At 35.5% G+C, this 21205-nt stretch overlaps 1 protein-coding gene across 2 annotated transcripts in view; it reads right to left on the reverse strand.

The window, feature by feature from the left end:
• Nucleotides 1-276: 276 nt before the first annotated feature.
• LOC108753518 overlaps nt 277-21205 on the reverse strand; it is a 25071-nt gene continuing 4142 nt past the window's right edge. Inside the window, exons 2-5 of one of the 2 annotated variants that reach the window (XM_018495153.1) lie at nt 2514-2838; nt 2283-2435; nt 1883-2027; nt 277-1604 (exon numbers count right to left, since the gene is read on the reverse strand). In XM_018495153.1, coding sequence (XP_018350655.1) covers nt 942-1604; nt 1883-2027; nt 2283-2435; nt 2514-2838 — 1286 coding nt within the window. In that variant the 3' untranslated portion in view covers nt 277-941. Of the gene's footprint in view, nt 1605-1882; nt 2028-2282; nt 2436-2513; nt 2842-21205 lie in introns of both variants that reach the window. The other variant, XM_018495152.1, reaches the window with a different exon arrangement.

Here is a 21205-nt window from a genome sequence, read left to right on the forward strand (position 1 = left end):
CATATCATTCGTATTCAACATTTCACGTTACAGTGATCTGAAGAAAACACTGGAAAATTCAAGTTTATTCAAATTTACAAATTTTACAAGCGGTAAATTTTTGATTGTTTTTTTCTTTACGATTTCTTTAATTTAATGAGAATTCTTCGTATTTTTAACGATATTTGTCTGTATTTCGTATTGATCGTAGGATTATTTATTACTCATATATTTCGTAATTATCAATATTATCGATAATTAAGAAATAAGTCTATTTTTTATAGCTGAATTAGCGTATTGATTTGAAATAAAACAAATATATGTTTAAATTTATCGAAAACAAGAAAAAAATTCCATTGCAATTCAGTGCAGCCTTAGAATAAACTGGAAGTGCCATTCAATCTGAATAATATAGCAAAAATATCCAATATATGTCTGTCCTTATCTATTTAAAATCTGTTTGCGCTTGCACTAGACTAGATAATAATGGCATACAGTTGCCTAACTTTACACGCGATACACACTTTTATAATAATAAAGAATTTTCAAAACTGTAGATCGACGCATGCGCATCGCAATAAAATAAACAGACGAGGACAGATATATGTTAGAAAGAGCGCCAATTAGCTATATACCATTTTCATATATTCCAAGAGTGCAGTAATAAAAAGCAAACCTAATATACGTCGATATCGCATTATCGACCAACACGCATAGATTGTCAAATGTAGCAGATAGAATTTATTTCATACGATCCTTTTTCATGAATAACACAATTAATAAATCTCGTTAATGCAATGCAAAGTACCGTTACAGGATTGTCAAAGAAGATTGTTGAGGATTTTTGAAATATTGTTTGAAAACGGTATTTGACGGTATTTGAAATGCGCAAGCATTTGTAACTCTCTCTTCCTTTACAAGTCTTGTTTGGATCTCGTTATGTATTTCACTATCAGTCGATACTACAATTCCGTAGTGATTTCGTCCTGCGGCCGAAAACCGAGAATTGTGAAATCGTCGATGAGATAATCATGAGCTGGCGACCAATCCGACAGAATGGTGTAATTGGCCGCCTCTACGGGGCTACTCTGAAACTTCCATTGAGGATTCAAGTCGCGGTCTAAACCATCGTTGACTGCGCACTCGTCGTGTAACGCACGGATGTTGTTGGTCTCCAAGGGCAGCGTGCCATTATAACTGCGATTAAACGCAGAGATGGTCTGCAATTCTTGACAGTCACTCGTCGCCCTCGATCCTGTTCGCTTCAGATTATTTCCGTAGACGAGAGGCGTCGTTTGACCGATTGTCGAGCCGTTCGGGCTGAACTTTTCACTGCTGTAAATACCGAAAGCACTGTTTTGACCCAAACTCGAACCGAGGGGACTGCTGTCCTTTGTGTAGCCGAGGCTCGAACTCGCTGGACTGATGCTCGATTTATCGCTCGCTTGGAACGTCGCGAGAGGCACGTTCGCTTGGAATGTGGTGAGATTAGTGGGGGTGCTTCTCGGTTCGTATACGGGTTGATGAAGTGGTGGTTGCGATGTCGTGACCGATTGCGCCGATAACGAGGTCATTTGGACGGGGTTGCTCGTCGGCTGTTGCAGGAATGTCACGAGCTGAGCCACCTTTAAATTATAAAAGGGTAATGCATAATATACAGTTCGGCAATGTTGTTTCGTACACGTTTTATAAAAAAAGAAAAACAGCCTGCCGTTCAAAGAGAGAAGGGAGCTTTTACGCGGGGAATTCTCTAATGCTATGCTTTTTGCATACAGTTGGGTATGTGACTCACCAAAGTGCTTTAGGGACTAGCGTGAAAAAGAATTGAAAGTGTAAGATGATATTGATAGCGCTCATTTGTCGTTTTCACTTCAAGTAGAAATATTTGTCATAACAATCTTACTTCTGGAGAACTATGCCTTTTATATCTTCTCAATAGCCGCTCTGCCCATGAGAATAGTCGTTGCCAATCGTCGGGCGGAAGTGGTATCTCATCGTCTCTCCTATTCACGAGAACTAGTATCCTCGCCAGGTCACGTAGCACTGGTCTGTATCAATATCAATAAAGATTAATAAGAGCTCATTAAATTTTCAATAGATTTTTATTGAAAAGAGAGATATTCACAAGAGATTTATTACAGAAACATATTAGCATAATTTCTATTGGAAGTGTCCAATCTTCTAGTACATTTTTCTACAATATTTTATTTAATATTTGACAAATTAATTTTTGCTACAACGACTCTTAATGGATTAACATTAGAAAAGTATGCGATGGCCTAATTTTTCTACTGTATTTGTACCTATACGCTTGGATTCCGACGGCACCGTCTCCGTTATTTCCCGAGTAGTACAACTCTCTGACCTGTCTTCTAGTATCGTTGAGCATAGCGAGGAAAGTATTGGCCTCTCCACGGAGCGTCGCTAGGTGTTTCAGAAATTCTCTCCTCTCTGCGCTAAAATGCACAAGAACGGTCAATGAATCACTGCGCGTAAATAAGTGATAGAGTAAAAAAGAAAATTGAAAAAAATACCTGTCCTCAAACTGCTGGGCCAGCTTCACCGCCTTCTTCTTACGTCGGTGTACGACTATCGCGCCGCAGAGGATGATGAAGATACAGATAGTTGTACCGGAGACCACCCCTACCAAAATCGCGACCTGGCTACCGGTGAGGCCGAACATGTAGCCGGTCTCTCGACAGACACGACCCATGTATTCGTCCCGGGTGGACCAGTCGGAGACGAAGCCCGATGGGCAGGTGTGCACACAAGTACCCTGATGTAACAACACAGCGCATCTGGCACACGTCCCGTCTCTGCACCTCCTGCATCCCGTCTCGGATTCGATACATTCTATGGCTGCTGCAATTGATAAAATGCGATTTATTCGTTTATTCTTTATTATCCAAATCGAGCGCATCATTCAAGTTTTTGACAAACGTGTGTCAGAATACAAAATTATTCTTTAATAATAAGCTTAGATTAAACAAAAAATCGATCTCTTACAAAAATATCGTAAAAGCTGCGCCATATTTTTTAAAGCCTAAACGAATCTACGTCTCAAGTTTGAAATTGCTCGATTTATTAAATTTTTTGAAGTTTTTCTTGATGTTATAACGCCAAACTTAGATGTTATAAGAACCTTACTACTACGCTCGATATAAACTCCGGAATCTTACTACTCGAAAGCTTCGAAAGCAGCGGCAGAAAGTTTGCGCTGAATTACAGCGCTGGTTATAATGGGGTTGGCAGTGCCTTTTAACTTTTCCCTTACTTGTTGTCTATTCATATTATACGGTCTTAATAAATCGTTTATTATCACTTATTACGGAAAAATTTACAAATTTGTATAACATAATTGAAAAATATTTGATAGATCCTTAATAGCTTATATAAATCATCAACTCTTAAACTTTAATATTAATTACAAATACGTAATTATTATCAACACAATAAATTCCTTTTAAGAGCTAAAAATCCTATAATAACATACTTAATTTTGATTTCAATAAAATTTCTTCAATACATATCACAATAATGATATAATATATTATATACTAATATATATTAAAATATAATAACCTTTATAATAACCTTTCATGCAATTTTGAAGAATTTTGATGACACTTTTTGCAGTGCTAAAAAAAAACGATTTCGTTTTTATGCTAAAAAAAAAAAAAAATAACTTTTTGTTAAACACTGTTGTCGTTTCAAGTCTTCGAGTATCTTGGGCATTATAATTTTCTTCAATCAATCGTCAAATTCAGAAAGCAATACCATAATTCAATATCATAATTCAAGCAATTACAGAAGTCATAAATAATGTATGTAATACACGTTTGTAAACGACAAAATCTTTCAGTCGGAAACTAATAGAATTTTGTACAAGTATTTAGGTAGTGCAGCTACGCACGTTATGTATGTCAGGCATTTGGGCCATTGCTTGAGGCTATGGATCACCGCGGTAAGAATGCGAGAGAGATTTACATTACTTTCCTCATATTTTAGCGGCATTTCGTCACGCATGTACGTTTCTTATATTATGTACATCTTCGTTCTTGCTTACATCTTTGTTCTGTCTTTTTCTCATTAGAATTTCTCCCAGGTAGCATCTATTGGTTCATATACGTTTTATATATAACATATTTCCTAAACGTATCTAATGTTCTACAAACGTTTAAGGAACGTATATAAAACCAACGTGTGCTACTGGGGCTGTTATTTTTGACAGAAATAATATCTAACAAATATCGTTTTTTTCCAGGCATTATTATTTTCTAAATATCATTTATGACTACTCTTGAAGAGAGACGCATCTCGCAGTAGCTTCAATATTTTAATAAATATTTTTTAACATCTTCATCACAGCGCGAGATGTTCTAATGTGAATTAGCCTGACGTTCAACTATAAAAATAATGGACACCGTAGTGCGTTCGTACTTCGTTTATACAATATCTGTTTGAACCAAATTCTTTGAGGTAGGATTCTCTTTCGAATGCCATAGGTCCCTTTTCGATATCTTTTAAAGTGGCCGACTTATCCTCATGTCGGATTTTCAAAAATTTGAAAAATGCTGTATATTCGAACCCCTTGCGATACAAAGAAAAATAAATACAAATGGATAAAAGCGATTCTCATTCGAATGACATAAACGAAGAAATTAAAAAATATTATCGTTGCGCGCTGGCCATTTTTTGTTTTTTACTTACATTTTTACTCTTTGAGGTATACGAATGAAATAATAAGCCGTCGAAACGAAATACAAACGCGTACTACGTATCCATTTTTATTCTTGTTAGAATTGTGTGCCAGGTTCACACATCAGTTGCATCTCTCGTTCCTTTTCTCTTCCTAGTTACGTCTCTTCCTTCATGCTCTGTGACCAGATATACATCACGCGGGGTCACTCAAGACAGCCGGATGGACAGTGAGCGAGAAAATTGAAAGACCTCGTGTGCGCAAGGGGGAAACAACCATAGTGAGACGGTTCATTAGTACGTGTATAAGGAATGCGGTTGCTGGTTTCTTGATTATGTGGGTCTATAAACGCGCATGCGCGTTCCGCGCACTTCAAAACAGCACGACGGACGCCGCGACGCGACGCGACGCGCGACAGTGTCGGTCACACACATTCTCCAAGTTGAGAACACTAGGTCGGAACCCGCTCGGGACTCCTTCTCTATCGTACCGTGGCTCTATGAAAGAAAAATCGCGGAATCACTTATTTATTTTACCGTCAACATCCTACGACTCCGTCGACGATTCGACGGAGAATGCTTCTGGGCATCGCCATCAGGACGCGCGATTCCCTCCGAGTTTCAACTTTCTACGCGTTTTTCTCGCGCGTGACAGATGGCGAAGCTCTCAGAAAATGTGCCGGACAATTTGTCAAGGAAAGCGCCGCATTCAGAAGAATATCTTATAATATATATATCGTATGACAAGAAGAAATTACGTTATATTATTCGATGACTATTATTCGCATTAACGATCGATTTTTATCTCGTACTATCTCGATAGAAAGTACTGTTGATCATTTAATATACATATTATTTAATAGAAAGTCATGCGTGACACGTAGTTTTGAAAGTTAGCCGGGAAATAGTTCAAGGCGAAAAGAAAATGGATATTTACGTTATTTAAACGAATTAATATAGAAGGATTAATAAATAATGTAGAATTATATTTCGATAACAAGAGAGAGAAAATTTTATATTCGCGAAGAAATTTATATTCTTAGAGATTATTTTCCAACATTCCCGGATTTAAAATTAGTTGCGCTACGCTTTTCGTATAATTTGAAAAAATTACGTTACTTAAACGCGTCAATATACAATATGGAGAACTTAATAATTAATGTAAAATATTTTCATAACAAAAAAATATGAAATTTATATCTCACAAAGAAATTTGTATTTTTAGAAATTATTTCAACTCCACTTAAAATTAATTGCACTACATTCTCCCGTAATTTTTCAAATTTATTTAAACGAGCCGATAAACAAGGAAGAATTAATAATAAATGTAAAATTACGATGTGTTTTCGATAATAAGAATATGAAATAAATAACAATAAATAAAAGGCAAAGTAAGAGTCAAACACATTTTTTAAATTGTCATACAATTAAAAAAAATAAATTACAAATAAAGAAAAGTAAAATTGACAAAAAAAAAATAAACAAACTCAGTTTAAATTCAGATATAAAACGTCTTATTTCTAAGGTTGCACAACTTTCCACGCAAAGCGAGGTCCACCCCATCTCTCCTCCTGTCAAGGGACGCAGGACTTTCCATGCACAAAGCAAAGTCCACCCCATCTCCCCCTTTTGCCTAGGGGCGGATGATTTTCCATGCGAAGCGAGTCCACCCCTGGACAGGAGAGGAGATGGGGTAGTCCTCGCTTCGTGTGGAAAGTTTTGCGCCTCTAGGCAGGAGAACAAGTGAGGTGGTTTTTAATTTATATATGTCGCAGAAATAAGACGTTATTTCGTTTTATTAATTATATGTAAAAATCAAAGTCAACGATGAACTTTAATCTTTTTGCAATAATTACTTTGCATTCTTATAGATTATTTTAACTCTAGATTTTTTAAATTAATTGCGTAACATTCTCATTTGATTTTTCAAATAGATTTCCATCAATAAACAAACTTTTCATAATCTTCTGCACGTCGAAAACGCTGTTAGTGGGTTTTATACGAGTTGAGTTTTAATTAGATAAATTAAAGGTCGAGGAGAGAAGTCGTTACTTCGAGCAGCCCACGCGATCGAATCGGTGCAATTTTCCATTTTACTGCGGACGTCGTTTTTTATCCAGAAAAACTGTAAGAAGAGAAATACGAAGAAGAAAAAAAAAAGAAAAAAAGAGGTCGGGTCTCATACATTTGTCATATCAAGAATTTGATTAAGCGCGAAATTTTTGTTAATTTCACAGATGTAGCGAAGAATCATTTATAAAGGAGCTCAGACAAACAAGTGTAACAGCAATTACATACACGTTTTCATTATTAATTAGACCGTCTATTGTGTACCGCTGACGTTTCTGTATTTAAAAACTCATATATCTAGAATTTTTTCCTTATGTAACATGGAAACGTGTGACTGTATATTGAATTATACGATCTGCCCCACACACACACACACACAGCATAATTCAACTTATTTCCTTTTTTTTTTTCATGCAGCTGAGATATTTTCTCAAAATTAAAATAGTACAATTTCGAACATTTCCGAACGAAATAAAATTTCAATCAAATTTTCGAAGTTTAAATTTGATTCTTTTCTGTTTGGTGTCTCCAATATTCCCCATTCTCACACGATAAGATCAAGGTTATCAAACTTGAACCTCGAAAATTGGATTATTTTATTTCGTTCGTAATTGTATCACGCTCGAAATTGTACATACCTCATTCTATTGTTCGGAAAGTAATTTCGTTTTTTCATATGAAAATGAAAGACGATTTTCAATCAGACGCGTTTCAAATGATCATGAACGGTCGAATTCGATAAATTTAATCTCTCAGCGATCTCACGAGTTGTTATTCGCCGGTTTGCATCAATTAATGCCTTTATTGTGTCTTCATCAGCTTCAACTGGCCTTCCAGAACGTGGTGCATCTTCAACATCAAAATTGCCGGATCGAAATTTTGCAAACCAGTTTTGGCACTGGCGTTCTGTCAATACATCTTCTCCATACACATCGGATAATTTTTTTCTTGCTTGAACAGCATTTTTACCTTTTCGATAGTAAAAAAGTAAAATATGCCGAAAATGCTGCTTTTCACTTTCATATTTGATAGGGCACCAATCAAAAACTACTGCGTAGAATCAATCGAACTTTTTTCACAAGCAAGCCTTGCTATATCAGCTGTCAAAATATATAATGATTATGCGGCTTAAGTGTGAAGTTGGCTGTGAAAAAATCCAATAAGTCCTCTGTTGGGAAAAAAACGAAATTACTTTCCGAACAACCTAATATAATGTAATTTAACATCCTTTATCATACAAATAATAAAATGAATAAGATTAATGTTATATATAAAGGAAAGTCTCCTATTATGAGATAAGCGTCTAAATATGAGATAGCAGCGTTGCTAATAAATGCTATTTGTTGGCACCATCATAAATTTATTGCTTTTAAGTTTAAACGCCTTTTTTACATTTCGTTGTTCCAATCTCCGCCTCCTACAAACTTTATTTACTTCCATTACTCTCCCCTTACATTCGACTTATACTCCGACGTTTATTCTCACCAAATGATACATATTATTAGAGTTAATAAAAATAATAACACTTCATGGATTCTACCTTTTAATTTAATACAAAAAGATAGTATTACACTTGGGTTTTATAATTTGGAACAATTGTTTTTTTTTTTTTCGAGAAGCACGTACTCTTAATGCCTTTTTTCACCTTTTGTCAAAGAAGTAAGTTTTCTTTCTAAGTTCACGCAGACGTCCCGAGTGAGTATCAAGACATAGATTTTTTTTGAGACGTGCACACGAAGCTCGTGTATCAATTACTCGTATACTCTCTGATATTTACGCACAAGAATACACCCGTCCACAACGCGACGCACGCAAAGCGTGAGGTACGAGCATTCGACCCGTAATGGAGAGAAGCTGGATTGAGTATCGCACAAGTTGGTGCGAGCTTCATTGAATAATTTCCAACTTCATTTTTTTTACAATTACTTCGCGAGACGAAGCGAAAGACTGCGTTTAAATAGAATCGAATCTGGACGTGAGAGAGGTTCTGATCTTCTGTAAATCAAAGAAACGGAAGCAATGCCGTTGTCAAATCCGTTCCAAAACTCTGATCTGAAGTTCAAACCTCCTGCGTATACATTGTGCTCTGATTTGCATGAAGTATGATCTTTCCAAGATCGTGTAAGATACACTGCAGTTCGTGTTAAATTTAGCACGTTTGACGTGTCCCAAACGGTCCACTCAAATCTTTGTATTAATTTAACACAAGACGAATACGTTAGAAACTATCACTATTTTGAAGTTACATTATAATTTTCAGTGTTATTAACATAACGTTAAGGAATTAAATTTCGTTTTTTTTTTTTTGTAAATGGAACTGCGTTTCATAATTGAATACTACATTCTTATAAAAAATACACATAATCAAATATGCAGACACCGGATAAAGCAGTCCATATATTGCACTTTCTATTTGTGAATTCATTACATAATAAAGCACAATATTATCCAATAAGTGTGAGAGTAATTCAAGTGACATATGTACCAAGATATCTATTTTGCTATTACGCAATCGCCGATGAGATTGGACATATAGTTAATAATTGCTGAAAATTGCCGCTATTTGTCGAAAGACATCTTTTTCCTCATCATGTACTCAGAGATCAAAGAGAATACACGATGTAATATTCAAGCTGTGCCATCGCATGTGTCGGTAGACATCGAATATCAGAAGTGTATGCTTTCAGTAATCTCCGATAAAAAGTTTCATTAGAGGTAAAGTGCATTCGAATTTCAACAGTGAACGCGGACTGCAGCATATATAAAAAAAAAAAAACTTGAAAAATTCGATTCTCGTGTAGGTAGAGAAATAAAAAAGAACAGACACACATTAGAGAATATATCTCTGCAGTGCAACATAAATTTCCCGTTTCGTCACGGTCGGAAAGTTACGTATTTTAAATGTAAATATTAACATGTATATAAACAAGTTACATTTTTTTAATTTAGCATTTTTTTAAATTTTCAGATTTGCAATCAGCAACTCCAAAAAGTTCCGTATACTAAGATTCAGCATATGTTCACAAAATTTTCTGTAAAAACTATATATGAAATATTTCCATACGTATAATAAATAATTATACATAATTATACATAATTACATATATTACTGTAAGAACTAATAAACAATCTAGAGAAAAGTTTCGTTAAAGTATTGATTAGCATCGAACCATAAAAATGAGCAATTTCGATGAAAATAATAGATATTATAGCACTTTTCTTTCGCCTGAAAAATATTAATAAAAGGACACTTCTTTTTTTCACAGTTACTATTTATTCATTAAGAAACGATTTTGCTGCAAAACGATGCTTTCGAGCAGAAAAATTGCATTTTCACAAAGTTTCCCGGACTTTGAAGAATTTTAAGCTTCATATCCGAGTTCAACACGTTCAAATCTAGTATAAAAATTGACCGATTTCATACGTTTCAATCATAAGCAAATTTTGGCCCTGAACCACCACCGTTCTTTGGAGCCAATCCGTAAGACCCACAATTACTCTAGTATTTCCAGTTTTCCTAGGCGAAACAGCCTCCCTAGAGAGACGAAAAGGTAAAAATATTCACAAACACGCGCTGACTTGTTACACAAGAAGTGACCTGCGCGAAAATTCAGACAAATGTCCTCGCCTAAAAATTTCTTCATGGACAGACACGAATAAAACATTGGCAACGCAGTACAAAATGCAACAGTCCCACGTATATTTTCAAGAAACATGGAGAGCAATTCAAAAGTAAGATTTATGCCTAGTCGAGTATGGAGGATTAGTGAATGACAAAAAAAAAGTTATAGACTTCTAGAGGTCAATGCATGCAAACGACGAGGATCGGAAGCACGATGCTTCCGTGTGCAATTCCCTTGACGAACACGCGTTTTATGATTGCGTTCGGACAAATTCCGACGATATATTTCGCGGATCGTTGGGAACTATTTACGTTCCAGCGGTCGGTCGAGACCGATATCACGGTAGTTCGTACCTGCGTCGGACCCAGACATTTCCATCTATCAGAAAGTGCCATTTACTAGTCAGGTGAAACTTCTCTCTCTCTCTCTCTCTTTCTCCCTCGACGTCACCGAAGATCGGTGCACTGTTGCTATCGTTGATCATTGGTGCAGCGCTCATAATATGAACTAGCAGTGATTTACGTCAGAGTCTCTCAACCCACATCGTCGTAGCTCCACTCGCTGATTAGGGCTTTCAAGCAATTTCCCTGAAGCACTTACTCCGACGCAGAGTATTAAATTACTCGCACGTAAAAATACATTTAAAAATGAGATGTGCTCAATAGCGAAGAAAAAGACTTGGAGAGAATAAAAGAAAGTCATCATGTCATCGCTCAATTTGTTTTACGTGAGAATTTTGTAATTAATTGAAAAATGTGTAAAGACCGAATCAAGCGACGGTGACGTTTTATGCACCAAGTGCATAAAAACGAGCCGTTTGACCGCTTGACGTGTGAACGTCATTGTATGTTCCTGTCTTTGCCAAATTCGCAACGCTTACCATCACCAGCGACGCCGGGCAAAATGAAATACTTGGCTAATTGCATTTATTTCGTATCTATCTTTTATTAAAAGGAATCTAATACTCGATACCTTTTTTTACGCACTTGGCATATATTTTTTCTTATTTTGTATTTTATTTTTATTTTTATTTTTACTTTTATCATATTTTTTTATCATATATTGTATTTTATTTTACTTTTCTGTACATGTATTTTATTCTTTTAATTGTATGACTTTTTAAAGAAACGTGTTGACTCTTACTTTGGCCTTTATTTATTGTTATTTATTTAAAGAGGGGTTTTTTTTTAGGTATATTATGACCGAAGATTTGAATCAAGCTATTTCTTTGAAGATATTGTCAAAAGGAAAGTTACAAAAAATTTTTCTTTTAAGAGAAGTCTTCCCTCTTTGGAAGTTATATATATCTAGTAAAATTACGTACGAGTGACAAAGACGGATAACTGTGCTGTCGCAATTCAATTTGGAAATAAGTATAGATTACGCGACATTATTCTTTCTGGACGTTCGTAAATATTAACTAAAAGTACACAGTGCGATATATAAATGAAACTTGAAACTATAGGTATAAAGACCCACTTTATCTATAAACCTACATTATTAATAAAACAGTTCCTGCATGATCTTCGCGTCGCGCGTTTTAGACGCGTTATCAACGTTATTATATGGTTCTGTCTTTATCATACATTATACGTCGAATCAAGGATAAAATGATATAACAGCTAACTGATAAGCGCGCTTGCCAAACGCAGCCTTTTAGCCTTCCAACATCTTTTTTACCGCCCAAGTATAATAAAAAGGATAATTTACAACGCCGATCACTTTACGAATGCTAATATAAAATTATTCGTAGCGTAACCATCTTTTGCAGTACTTTTCCAATACAACGTTAAACTTTCCCCAATAAAAGCTTTATATTTACTTGTACGAATAGAAGATCAGATGCGCTATAAACTATAAATAATACGTATGTGTGTGTGTTGTTACTTTCTAAAAAGTAACAGCTCACTTTCATTGTAGACTTTTATAAAACTGCTACAATTTCCCTAAAACATTTTAATATTTTTTAGTAAAATGTCTTAATAAGTATTTTATAAATCCTTTAAAGATATTTTATAAGTTTTCTACGTTAGAAATTATTTTTAAAAACTCGTCAGATATTGTATATATATATATGCGTGTATATATATATGTGTGTGTGTGTGTGTATATATATATATATACAATTTCCATATTTTAACGCTAAGGCTGGAATACTTTCCACGCGTGTATCTAATAGGCGACATGTGAATGTAAACGTGCATTTTTCGACCGTTTGATGTACGGGTCTACTCACCTACAGATACATTCACTTCCTGCTGGATATTCGACACACTTTTGAGTACGTGCGACGGCCGATTGAGCACCGCTGCTAGGCCACCAGGGAGACCAATAAGCCGTGGCAACGGCTCTATCGCAAAAGTAAAACGCGAAACGCGGGAAACGCTATAAACACGTCAGGTAAATGCGTATATTATTTTGTATATGGTAATTTCGCAATAATGAGATAAAAGCAAGGATCTCGCACTACGTGCAACAGTATTGAGGCAGACAAAAGTCTGAGTGTTCTCGAAGAACGTTTTCTCAAAGATATCTTAATGTGTATGTAATGTACTAAATAATATTTAGATAATAAGAAAATCAATAAAGGAACAAATAAACTTAATTTTGAAGTCAAGGTTGTTCTATTAAATAATACCCACGTACACAACATCATTATGATTTGGAAAATGAGTTTAAAATGAATGACTATTTATAAAATGAGGCCTCTTTTCGTAACAGACTTACAATTAAATGAAGACTGCGGATCATAATGTCTTTTTGGCACTTGGTCCCGTTTAAAATTCGTCAAGGCGTCCAATTAGCGCGAGGCGACTCGCTCGTAAAATTAACAAGCCACAATTGGCGGACCGAACGGATGGTCAGCAGATGCTCGGGCTTCCCGTATATGCATGTGCGTTTGCACGTGTGCAATATGAACACGCAAACTGTCATTTTCCCATGTTTAGATAATGCGACGTCGTAATTATCGTGCTACAACTTCTCGTAGCTCGTTTCTAAATACAATTAACTAGCGATTGTGAGAATTACCTGATAACTGAGCACACTCTATTATTTATCTAATTAAAATCCGTTTCATGCGTATCATTAATATACGATAGATATATTTAAAAGCAGCAAATTTCTTAACGGCATAGATCATAACGCAAGATAGTAGCATATATTATATATTTTAAAATATATAATTAACGCTATCATGTCGGAGTATTCTTATAATTTATAATGCTCGACGTCTAACTTTTCGTTGTTGCGATAATATATAATATTATACTTGTGAATCTGATTTCTAATTGGAATACTAAAGACGACCTAATCGAAGGTCGAAACGTCTATTTATCTAATTGTTACATGTTTTAAAATATATAATATTTGCTGCTAACATCTTGCGTTGTGGTATACGTCGTTAAGAAATTTGTTGTTTTAAAATTTGATCCACGTATCGACTTTTATTGTTAGATATATTTAACTTAACATTTTAAGATAAAATTACCGCTTTAATATAATGTACTTATCCAAAGTGTACGTTAATCTTTTAATTATTGCAGCATTACTTTATCAGTACATAAACTTTCTGAAATATCAATAAAACATAAAGTATTTTTCGCATTAGAAGCGAATCAAGCATTTATGAGCTCGAATCGAATCGAATCTTTGATAAAATTCGTTCAAAAACGAATTAAATCCAAACTTTTTGATTCCAATCCGAATCAAATTTTCCCGAATTTACATTCAAAATTTAAAGTAATAAAGTTAATATAATAAAGTAATAAATTAATTTAAAAGTAATAAAGTATGTTCAATAACGTTTTATTTTCCATATACAATATAATAATTTATGAGGGCTCATATTGCCCTCACGCGTGATTATCACGTCGTGCGTGCAAGGATGTCATTACGTCACCCTTACAACGATGATGGAGGCACGTATGTAGTGTGAGCGTAAAAGATGTCACTATACAATCACGTGTGATGATGCATATTGCACGTAATGATATTAAACGTAAATGATTGTACTGTTAACAAATTTGTTTATAACAATTCAGGTTTTTGTTTATTTGACATAATATAACAATTAAATTTATTCATATATATTTATACAGAGTCACTTCAGAGATGTAATAAAAAAGTTATACGTTTAGAATAATGAAATAACTAATTTAAGTTAAACAACGACGAGACGATTATAATCACAACAAATCAATTTGCTGTCGCATATTTACAAATCGTTTGTACAAAGTACTGGTAAGTTTATTAAATCAACAAAATCTTTTCTCTATCATAATCTCATCAAAGATCTTTCTTTTAAATATCAAATTGTGCACCCGTTTCGATTTTCTAATTTACCAATTACAAAGTGCGTTACAATCTCATAAACTCATAAACTTTTCACATTTCGACAACATGTTAAATTTATCATGTTAAATTTCTCCCTTCTCGATCTATACTCGTAGAATATTCCTACAAAACATTTTTTTTTCAAATATCTCCAGTGATATTTTAATTTCGGCAACTTGCTTATCCTTCCCCGGTTATATTTTATACTCCCGCTACAGTGTGTAAAGACTCGGTGCTGAAAGAGCTAACGCGATCCGTGCGAGGTGCCTATCGTCCGAGTCCTCTCTATGGCGCTCCTACAAACGAATAACTGTACTTTGCGATTTACTCCTCCGCGCGAGATGCCCGTGCGAGCGAACGAGGATTGAATCAGAACTGAACGCGGAACCTGTCGATATACAACGAGATAGTGGAAGGCAAACGCGGCGATGAAGAAAGAACGACGTACACCTCAGATTTTGCCATCATTCCACCAGGAAAGGTAGAAAATCGGCCATTACGTAACCTGGTTAACGTCTGTGTCTCCATCCATTGGCGAAGGGATCCGCCAATACAAAGTGACAGTTATAACTCATCGCCAGATATTGCGAAGTACACCTGAATACGAGTTTGTTTATAACTTAGTAAATCAATACAGATACTTGTGTTATCGATACTTGCATCTAACAATAAGGAAAATAAATAATCAAGCGTCGCGACGCCATATAGAAATGTAGAACGGGATCGCTTGATGGGTCGCTTGACCGCTTGACGTGTTGAATGTCAATGGCTTTAGCAGAAAAAGCAGCTAGTTTTGCAACTGTTGTAAAGTTCTTTAATATGATTAATCTTGCCCTTAGCTCCTTACTGGATCTAAATGTATAAACCAATTATATTCAAGATTATTTTTACATATTCTATATATTCTTCCGGAAACTAGTAGATTGTTGCAAATCAATATTTCACATTGTAAGGGACTCCGCACAATAAAAGGAACAGGGAACAGAGAATAAGAATTTCAACCTATCAGATATCATGTATTATGAAATACATAGTTTCTGTTAGGTTCACCTAACGAAAAAAAATATAGTCAATTTTAATAAATATTTTAGTCGAATACTGCCAACTAAATATTTATTAAATATAAAGATATATTTACTTGATTACTTATAAGTAATGTCAATTTGACATTTAATAATCTTTTTTTTTTTTGCTGAACAAATATTTATTCACTGTAAGTAAATGTTTAGTTGGCAGTATTGAACTAAATATTTATTAAAACTGACTATATTTTTTTCTCAGTGTTGAAATTCTTATTCTCTGCTTATCTGTTCCCCTGTTCCTTATATTGTGCGGAGCCCTGACACTTCCAACAAAAATTTCGTTTTAATATTAAGTACCATTTGTGTATCGAACGCGTTGCTACATGTGCGAAAGTACAAGATATTGATCAATACGCGGGTTGGTTGATGTCCGAACAGAAAGGGAAACCTGGGAAACCCTCATAAGCTTTAGAGGAACCTCACGCAACGAGCGTGGCACGCACCCGTGCATTTCGTATGCTTCATCGATCATGGAAATGCACGTGACCATTGTCAGATCAGCAACTACTGGATCCATATATAACTACAACCTGAAAACGCGCCGGCAAAAGGCTCCGTTCGATTTAACCTTCCATCAGTAAAATTTTCAATCTTCGTTTGCAACTTGGATCGTCAAACTACAGATTTTGATATTGCTCCGGACTGTATAAAAATCTGAAAAGATTCCTATATTCTTGAGAAAGCTTTCACAATTAGTTTTTACTATTACAAAAATTGGATTGTATTTCATGTATTTTTTACAAATTTGAATTTACCTACCAGAATTCTTAATAAAAAATCGATTATGCCTTTAAAGTTTAATATTACCGATGGAGAGTGGAATCTAGTGGTCAAGACAAATATCAAAATCAAAATTAATTAATTCTTCTTCGTTCATATTTCACGACTTCCGCAAGAAATCAAGTAGCTCTCGCGAAAGAGCAAGAACATCGAGAGAATGCACGTTGATGCCTTTTTTTTTAACTGTACGTCTTACGTTAAAATAACAATTGATATACGTGAAAATTAAAAGTAGCATAATGTTATTTAATTCAACGAATTGGTTCAAGTACCTACTTCAAATTTTTGTCCCATAACGTTTAACAGCGTTTAAGAAGCACAACGCAAAAGGTCCGTTTGTTCGCGAATTTCGAAGTCGCAAATGAAGTCGCGATGATAAATGGATAATGACGAGAACCGCAAGACCTCGACAGCAATGATAGTAATATAGTAGTGATGTGTCACGGAAGAGACGTAATTAAGAAACTATGCGGTCACGATGTAACGTACATTACCTATTTATATATACGTCTTTAAAATCTTTCGGCTACACAAATCGAGTGTTCTCTCGCTGAAGCGGCCTGAAGTGAAAATAACATGCGAGATACGATGTGTCCGCCTTAATACGCGTTCCTTAATTACGTAATTCTTTCGGCGGAAATAGTGAAATCGCGAAACGTCCCTTTCATTATTTCACACGGTTCGAGTCACTTTTCGTAACAATAACGTTTCTGTCTTTTAATTCTACAAATTTTACGCGTGTATCCCGAAACAAGTCCCGAGACACAACGATAAATTTCTTACGACAAGCATAATAAATAAACAACGCGACATTGTAACTGTAAATTAATAATATCTTTCACAAATTTGATTAGAGAGGAGTCCAGGTTTTAGGCAGTAAAAGATTTTTGTATGAAAGGCGGATTTCAGAAATGTTATATGTTCACATGCAAAACAATAGTTTAAATATGCAGTCAGATGTTGCATTTTTACATCATGCGTACACGTCTATTTTGGATCAATTGTAATTGCAAATCGCTTATTTGAAAACGACAGTCTATCAGTTCAAGTTTATCTTATAATAAAATTTTATATTTTTTAGAGTACATTTATCCGTATATTTTATGCGGCATAAAATAAATAAAAATTTGCAAATCATTTATGCTTACTATGGCATCACATAATAATTGCAAAAGTACATTATATAATATAATGTATTGCATTTAAGTACATATGATGTTAATGTTCCGTATAGCGATATCATAATAATATTGTAAATCTGAAAATGACTTTTACATATATATGACTGATACATATGTTGTTGCAACACTGTGATATTTACAAGGATATTTAACACTAAAACGTTTAACCGTTGCGTAATCTAAATTTTACAATTACCTTAATGTAAACGTTTTTGCTTTTATAATGTCATAAGTAATCATAAAATTGTTCAAAATATTCAGTAAATTAATTTGTTGATTTTGCATATCGTCTCTTGATTAAAACGTAATTCTATCGATGCACTTCTAGGAAATTCAGAGACGTTTCTTTCTTCTTCGATGACAAGGATAATATCCGTTGGGGAAGAGATGGATGTCACGGCGACACGATATATGTATATGTTGACTTCACTGATTTAATTTTTATCACGCCGCGCAGAAGAGAGAATTTAAAACGTCAGCAGCGGCGTAACAGAGGCTCCACATACTGCACAGAGAAACAGATGGATTGCGCTAGATTCACAGAAGAAAACGGTACTTTAGAAAATCAAAGGGGAGCTCTCTCTCTCTCTCTCTCTCACTCTGAAGAAAAGAGAGAGAAACGAGAACAGACTATCGTATACTGATACTCCACCTCTAATCCACACAGGAACAGGGACCGGTATATACCCGTGAAAAAAGTCTGGAAACCCTTCCTACAGCTCGACGGAGATCGAGTAAAGTTCAAGATAAGGAAAATCCCACGAGCGGATGCTCCGTTAACCTTTCCAACCGCAGCTGACATTCATACAGAGGACTTTTTCTTCACCTCGAGATTCATAAATCAACAGTATCGACGATAAAAAGTAATTATATAACAAGTCCGATTGCAAACAATAACATACTAAAAAAGTTTTTCTCTCGAAAAACGACGATTGTTCAAGCTCAGCGTCACATCATATAACTTCTACAATTTTTGTTCTATTCATTTGAAAAAAAAAAAAATAATAGCCTTTTTTTTAAAAGGTACAATGTAATATAAAGCCTTAAATTACTAAATGCACGTATATTTGCCAGTTAGAATATTAATTCTAATTTGATATACTCATTAACGATATTCACTATGTAGATAATATATTTATGATAGAAGTAAATTTTTTCATTATTCACTAAACTATTTTTTATGCTGAGTAAAATTGTTCCGTATAATATCCGGTTGATGTTGTAAGTAACACATAAAAGATTATTTCGGCTAGTGTACCTTTTATATAGTAAACTTTGAAAATAACATAAAACACAATATTAATACTAACATATTCTATTTAAGCCAGATTAATCTTGGCGTCTGGTGACTCAAGGCGCAATCTCTCCCGGAAATATTGTGTCATTGATAAATATAAGCAAAGAAAAACCTGAGAGTGGTCATTCCAGTCTTTTACATCCATCAAAGTCGATTGTTCGTCCTTGTCTAATTCATGGTAATAGCATGGAAGAGAACCACGAAAACGTGAACATTACCTTACGAGGTTTGATACACGAAAAAAGCTGGGATGTCCACTCTCAGGTTTCTCTCTGGTATAAGATTTTGGTAAGTTGCTTTACTAAATTGCATTTACTGTTATGTCTCGATGCGATAACTTTTTATGAATTTAGAAATTTTGAATTTCTAAATTCATGAAAGAAAACGTGTTTAATCTTCACTGTGTTCTAATGACAAAGCCATATTTTCGCAATAGCGTATGAGCAAGTCTACCTATCTCAAGAAAAAAATACGCGATTCAACACGAACAATATTACGTGATCCATTCCCAGACCAGAGTTAAGTAACGTCCGAATCGAGAGGAAGGATCAATTCGAAAGAGGCGGACCGTCGGAAATCACATGGGATAATCGAAGCGTAAAACATACGGATAGGATTCCCCTCTTTCTTTCAAGAATGAGCGAACTTACTTATCTCCCATCGGCAAGTGCTCGTAAAAATGTTAAAAAATCGCGCGCTGCGGAAACATAACTTGCTCCACTTGAATACGAAACAATAACTGATGGTAGAGCACGGTGGTCGTACGTCGACGATCAGCGTTAATTACGAAAATTCCGGACCAATCTTCTCATCTGCGATAATCGCTAACCGGTGTGGCCATCGTCGATTCGCATTCGCATTGAGCTCACAGGATGCTACCGTTCAACATGGAACGGCTGTCAGTGACACGTATCGCACGCGGATCCCGGTGCCCCAGACACGTATATCCCACTTACAGGAGAGGAAAGGGGAAGAGAGAGAGAGAGAGAGAGAGAGAGAGAGAGAGAGAGAGAGAGAGAGGAGAGAGCAATTGGCGTTGGAGGAAATAAGCGCAGTACAGAGCAAATGTAATATGCAGAAAAGCGTATCCGCGAATTACGCGCGCGCTCGCGAAGAGGAAGGAAGAGGTCGAGAATTGCGAAATTACATTCGCGTCAGTAGAAACGGTATCGTAACAATGAACCGGAAACCTAGAGAGGAGGATATTCCACGATAAACTGTCGCACGATTAAAGCCGGTTTCAAACAATCTGCTATTCACCGTCATTGATACAAAACATTCTATCTCGCCGCTTTAAATGTTCGCCGTTATCATTTCAACCGGGTCTTACTCATTATTATTTTGAGAATGTTTCTGACTGTACAGAGTCCCAGACAAGTATATCCCACTTCCGAAAAAATACAATATTCGTGACAGTAGTAAAGCTTTAGAAAACTCTGTTAAAAGTTTTCCCTCGGCATGATCGAAATGGTCAGAGTCATCTGAATGTCCTAAATAATATCGGGTTACTCTCCCTTCAGCTTCATTTTTCAGCTTTTCTGTTCTCCGTTTGGTGACACAAATTAACACAAGCGTCATCCTACCTTACTTGGCATTTTCAGTGAAGTAAGCAGAAACAGAACGATATCTTGTGTCGACTTGTCTCGTTAAATAGAAAGCGCCCAATGATTTGATATTTCCTTTTCTAGGATAGCACTCTCTACGCCATTGAACGGCACGAGTACGGGAGAGGCAAGCAGCGAGTACGGAGAGAGGATTTCTGGTGCAATGCACCTGTGAACTCGCGAGAGAGCATTGTGCAACAATTAGCGGTTGAGACGGCTATGCCGACCACCGGCCTATGCGACGCCGATCCCGCTGCGCTTCGTGCTCGCCTTCAGGAAAGAACGAGTCGTTACACTCGTACGAGAACGCCACCGCGTTGCACAAAAGCAGAAATAAACAAACCAGTCGCTCTAAAAATGTCCCCGCAAAGATATTTATCCTCGCGAGAGAACGCGAGAATGTTGCTAAAATCATCCGCAAACTCGCCCACTTCGCTTTAACTCCTTTCATCGAAAAATGTTATCGTAATTTAAAAGGCTTAATATGAAGCGACCGATATGACTATATATCGATATGAATATATATGTATATAAATGAAATTTTAAATAAGAACAA

Source organism: Trachymyrmex septentrionalis, unplaced genomic scaffold, assembly GCF_001594115.1.
Source record: "Trachymyrmex septentrionalis isolate Tsep2-gDNA-1 unplaced genomic scaffold, Tsep1.0 scaffold7, whole genome shotgun sequence".
In the NCBI taxonomy this organism is placed as follows: Eukaryota; Metazoa; Arthropoda; class Insecta; order Hymenoptera; family Formicidae; genus Trachymyrmex; species Trachymyrmex septentrionalis.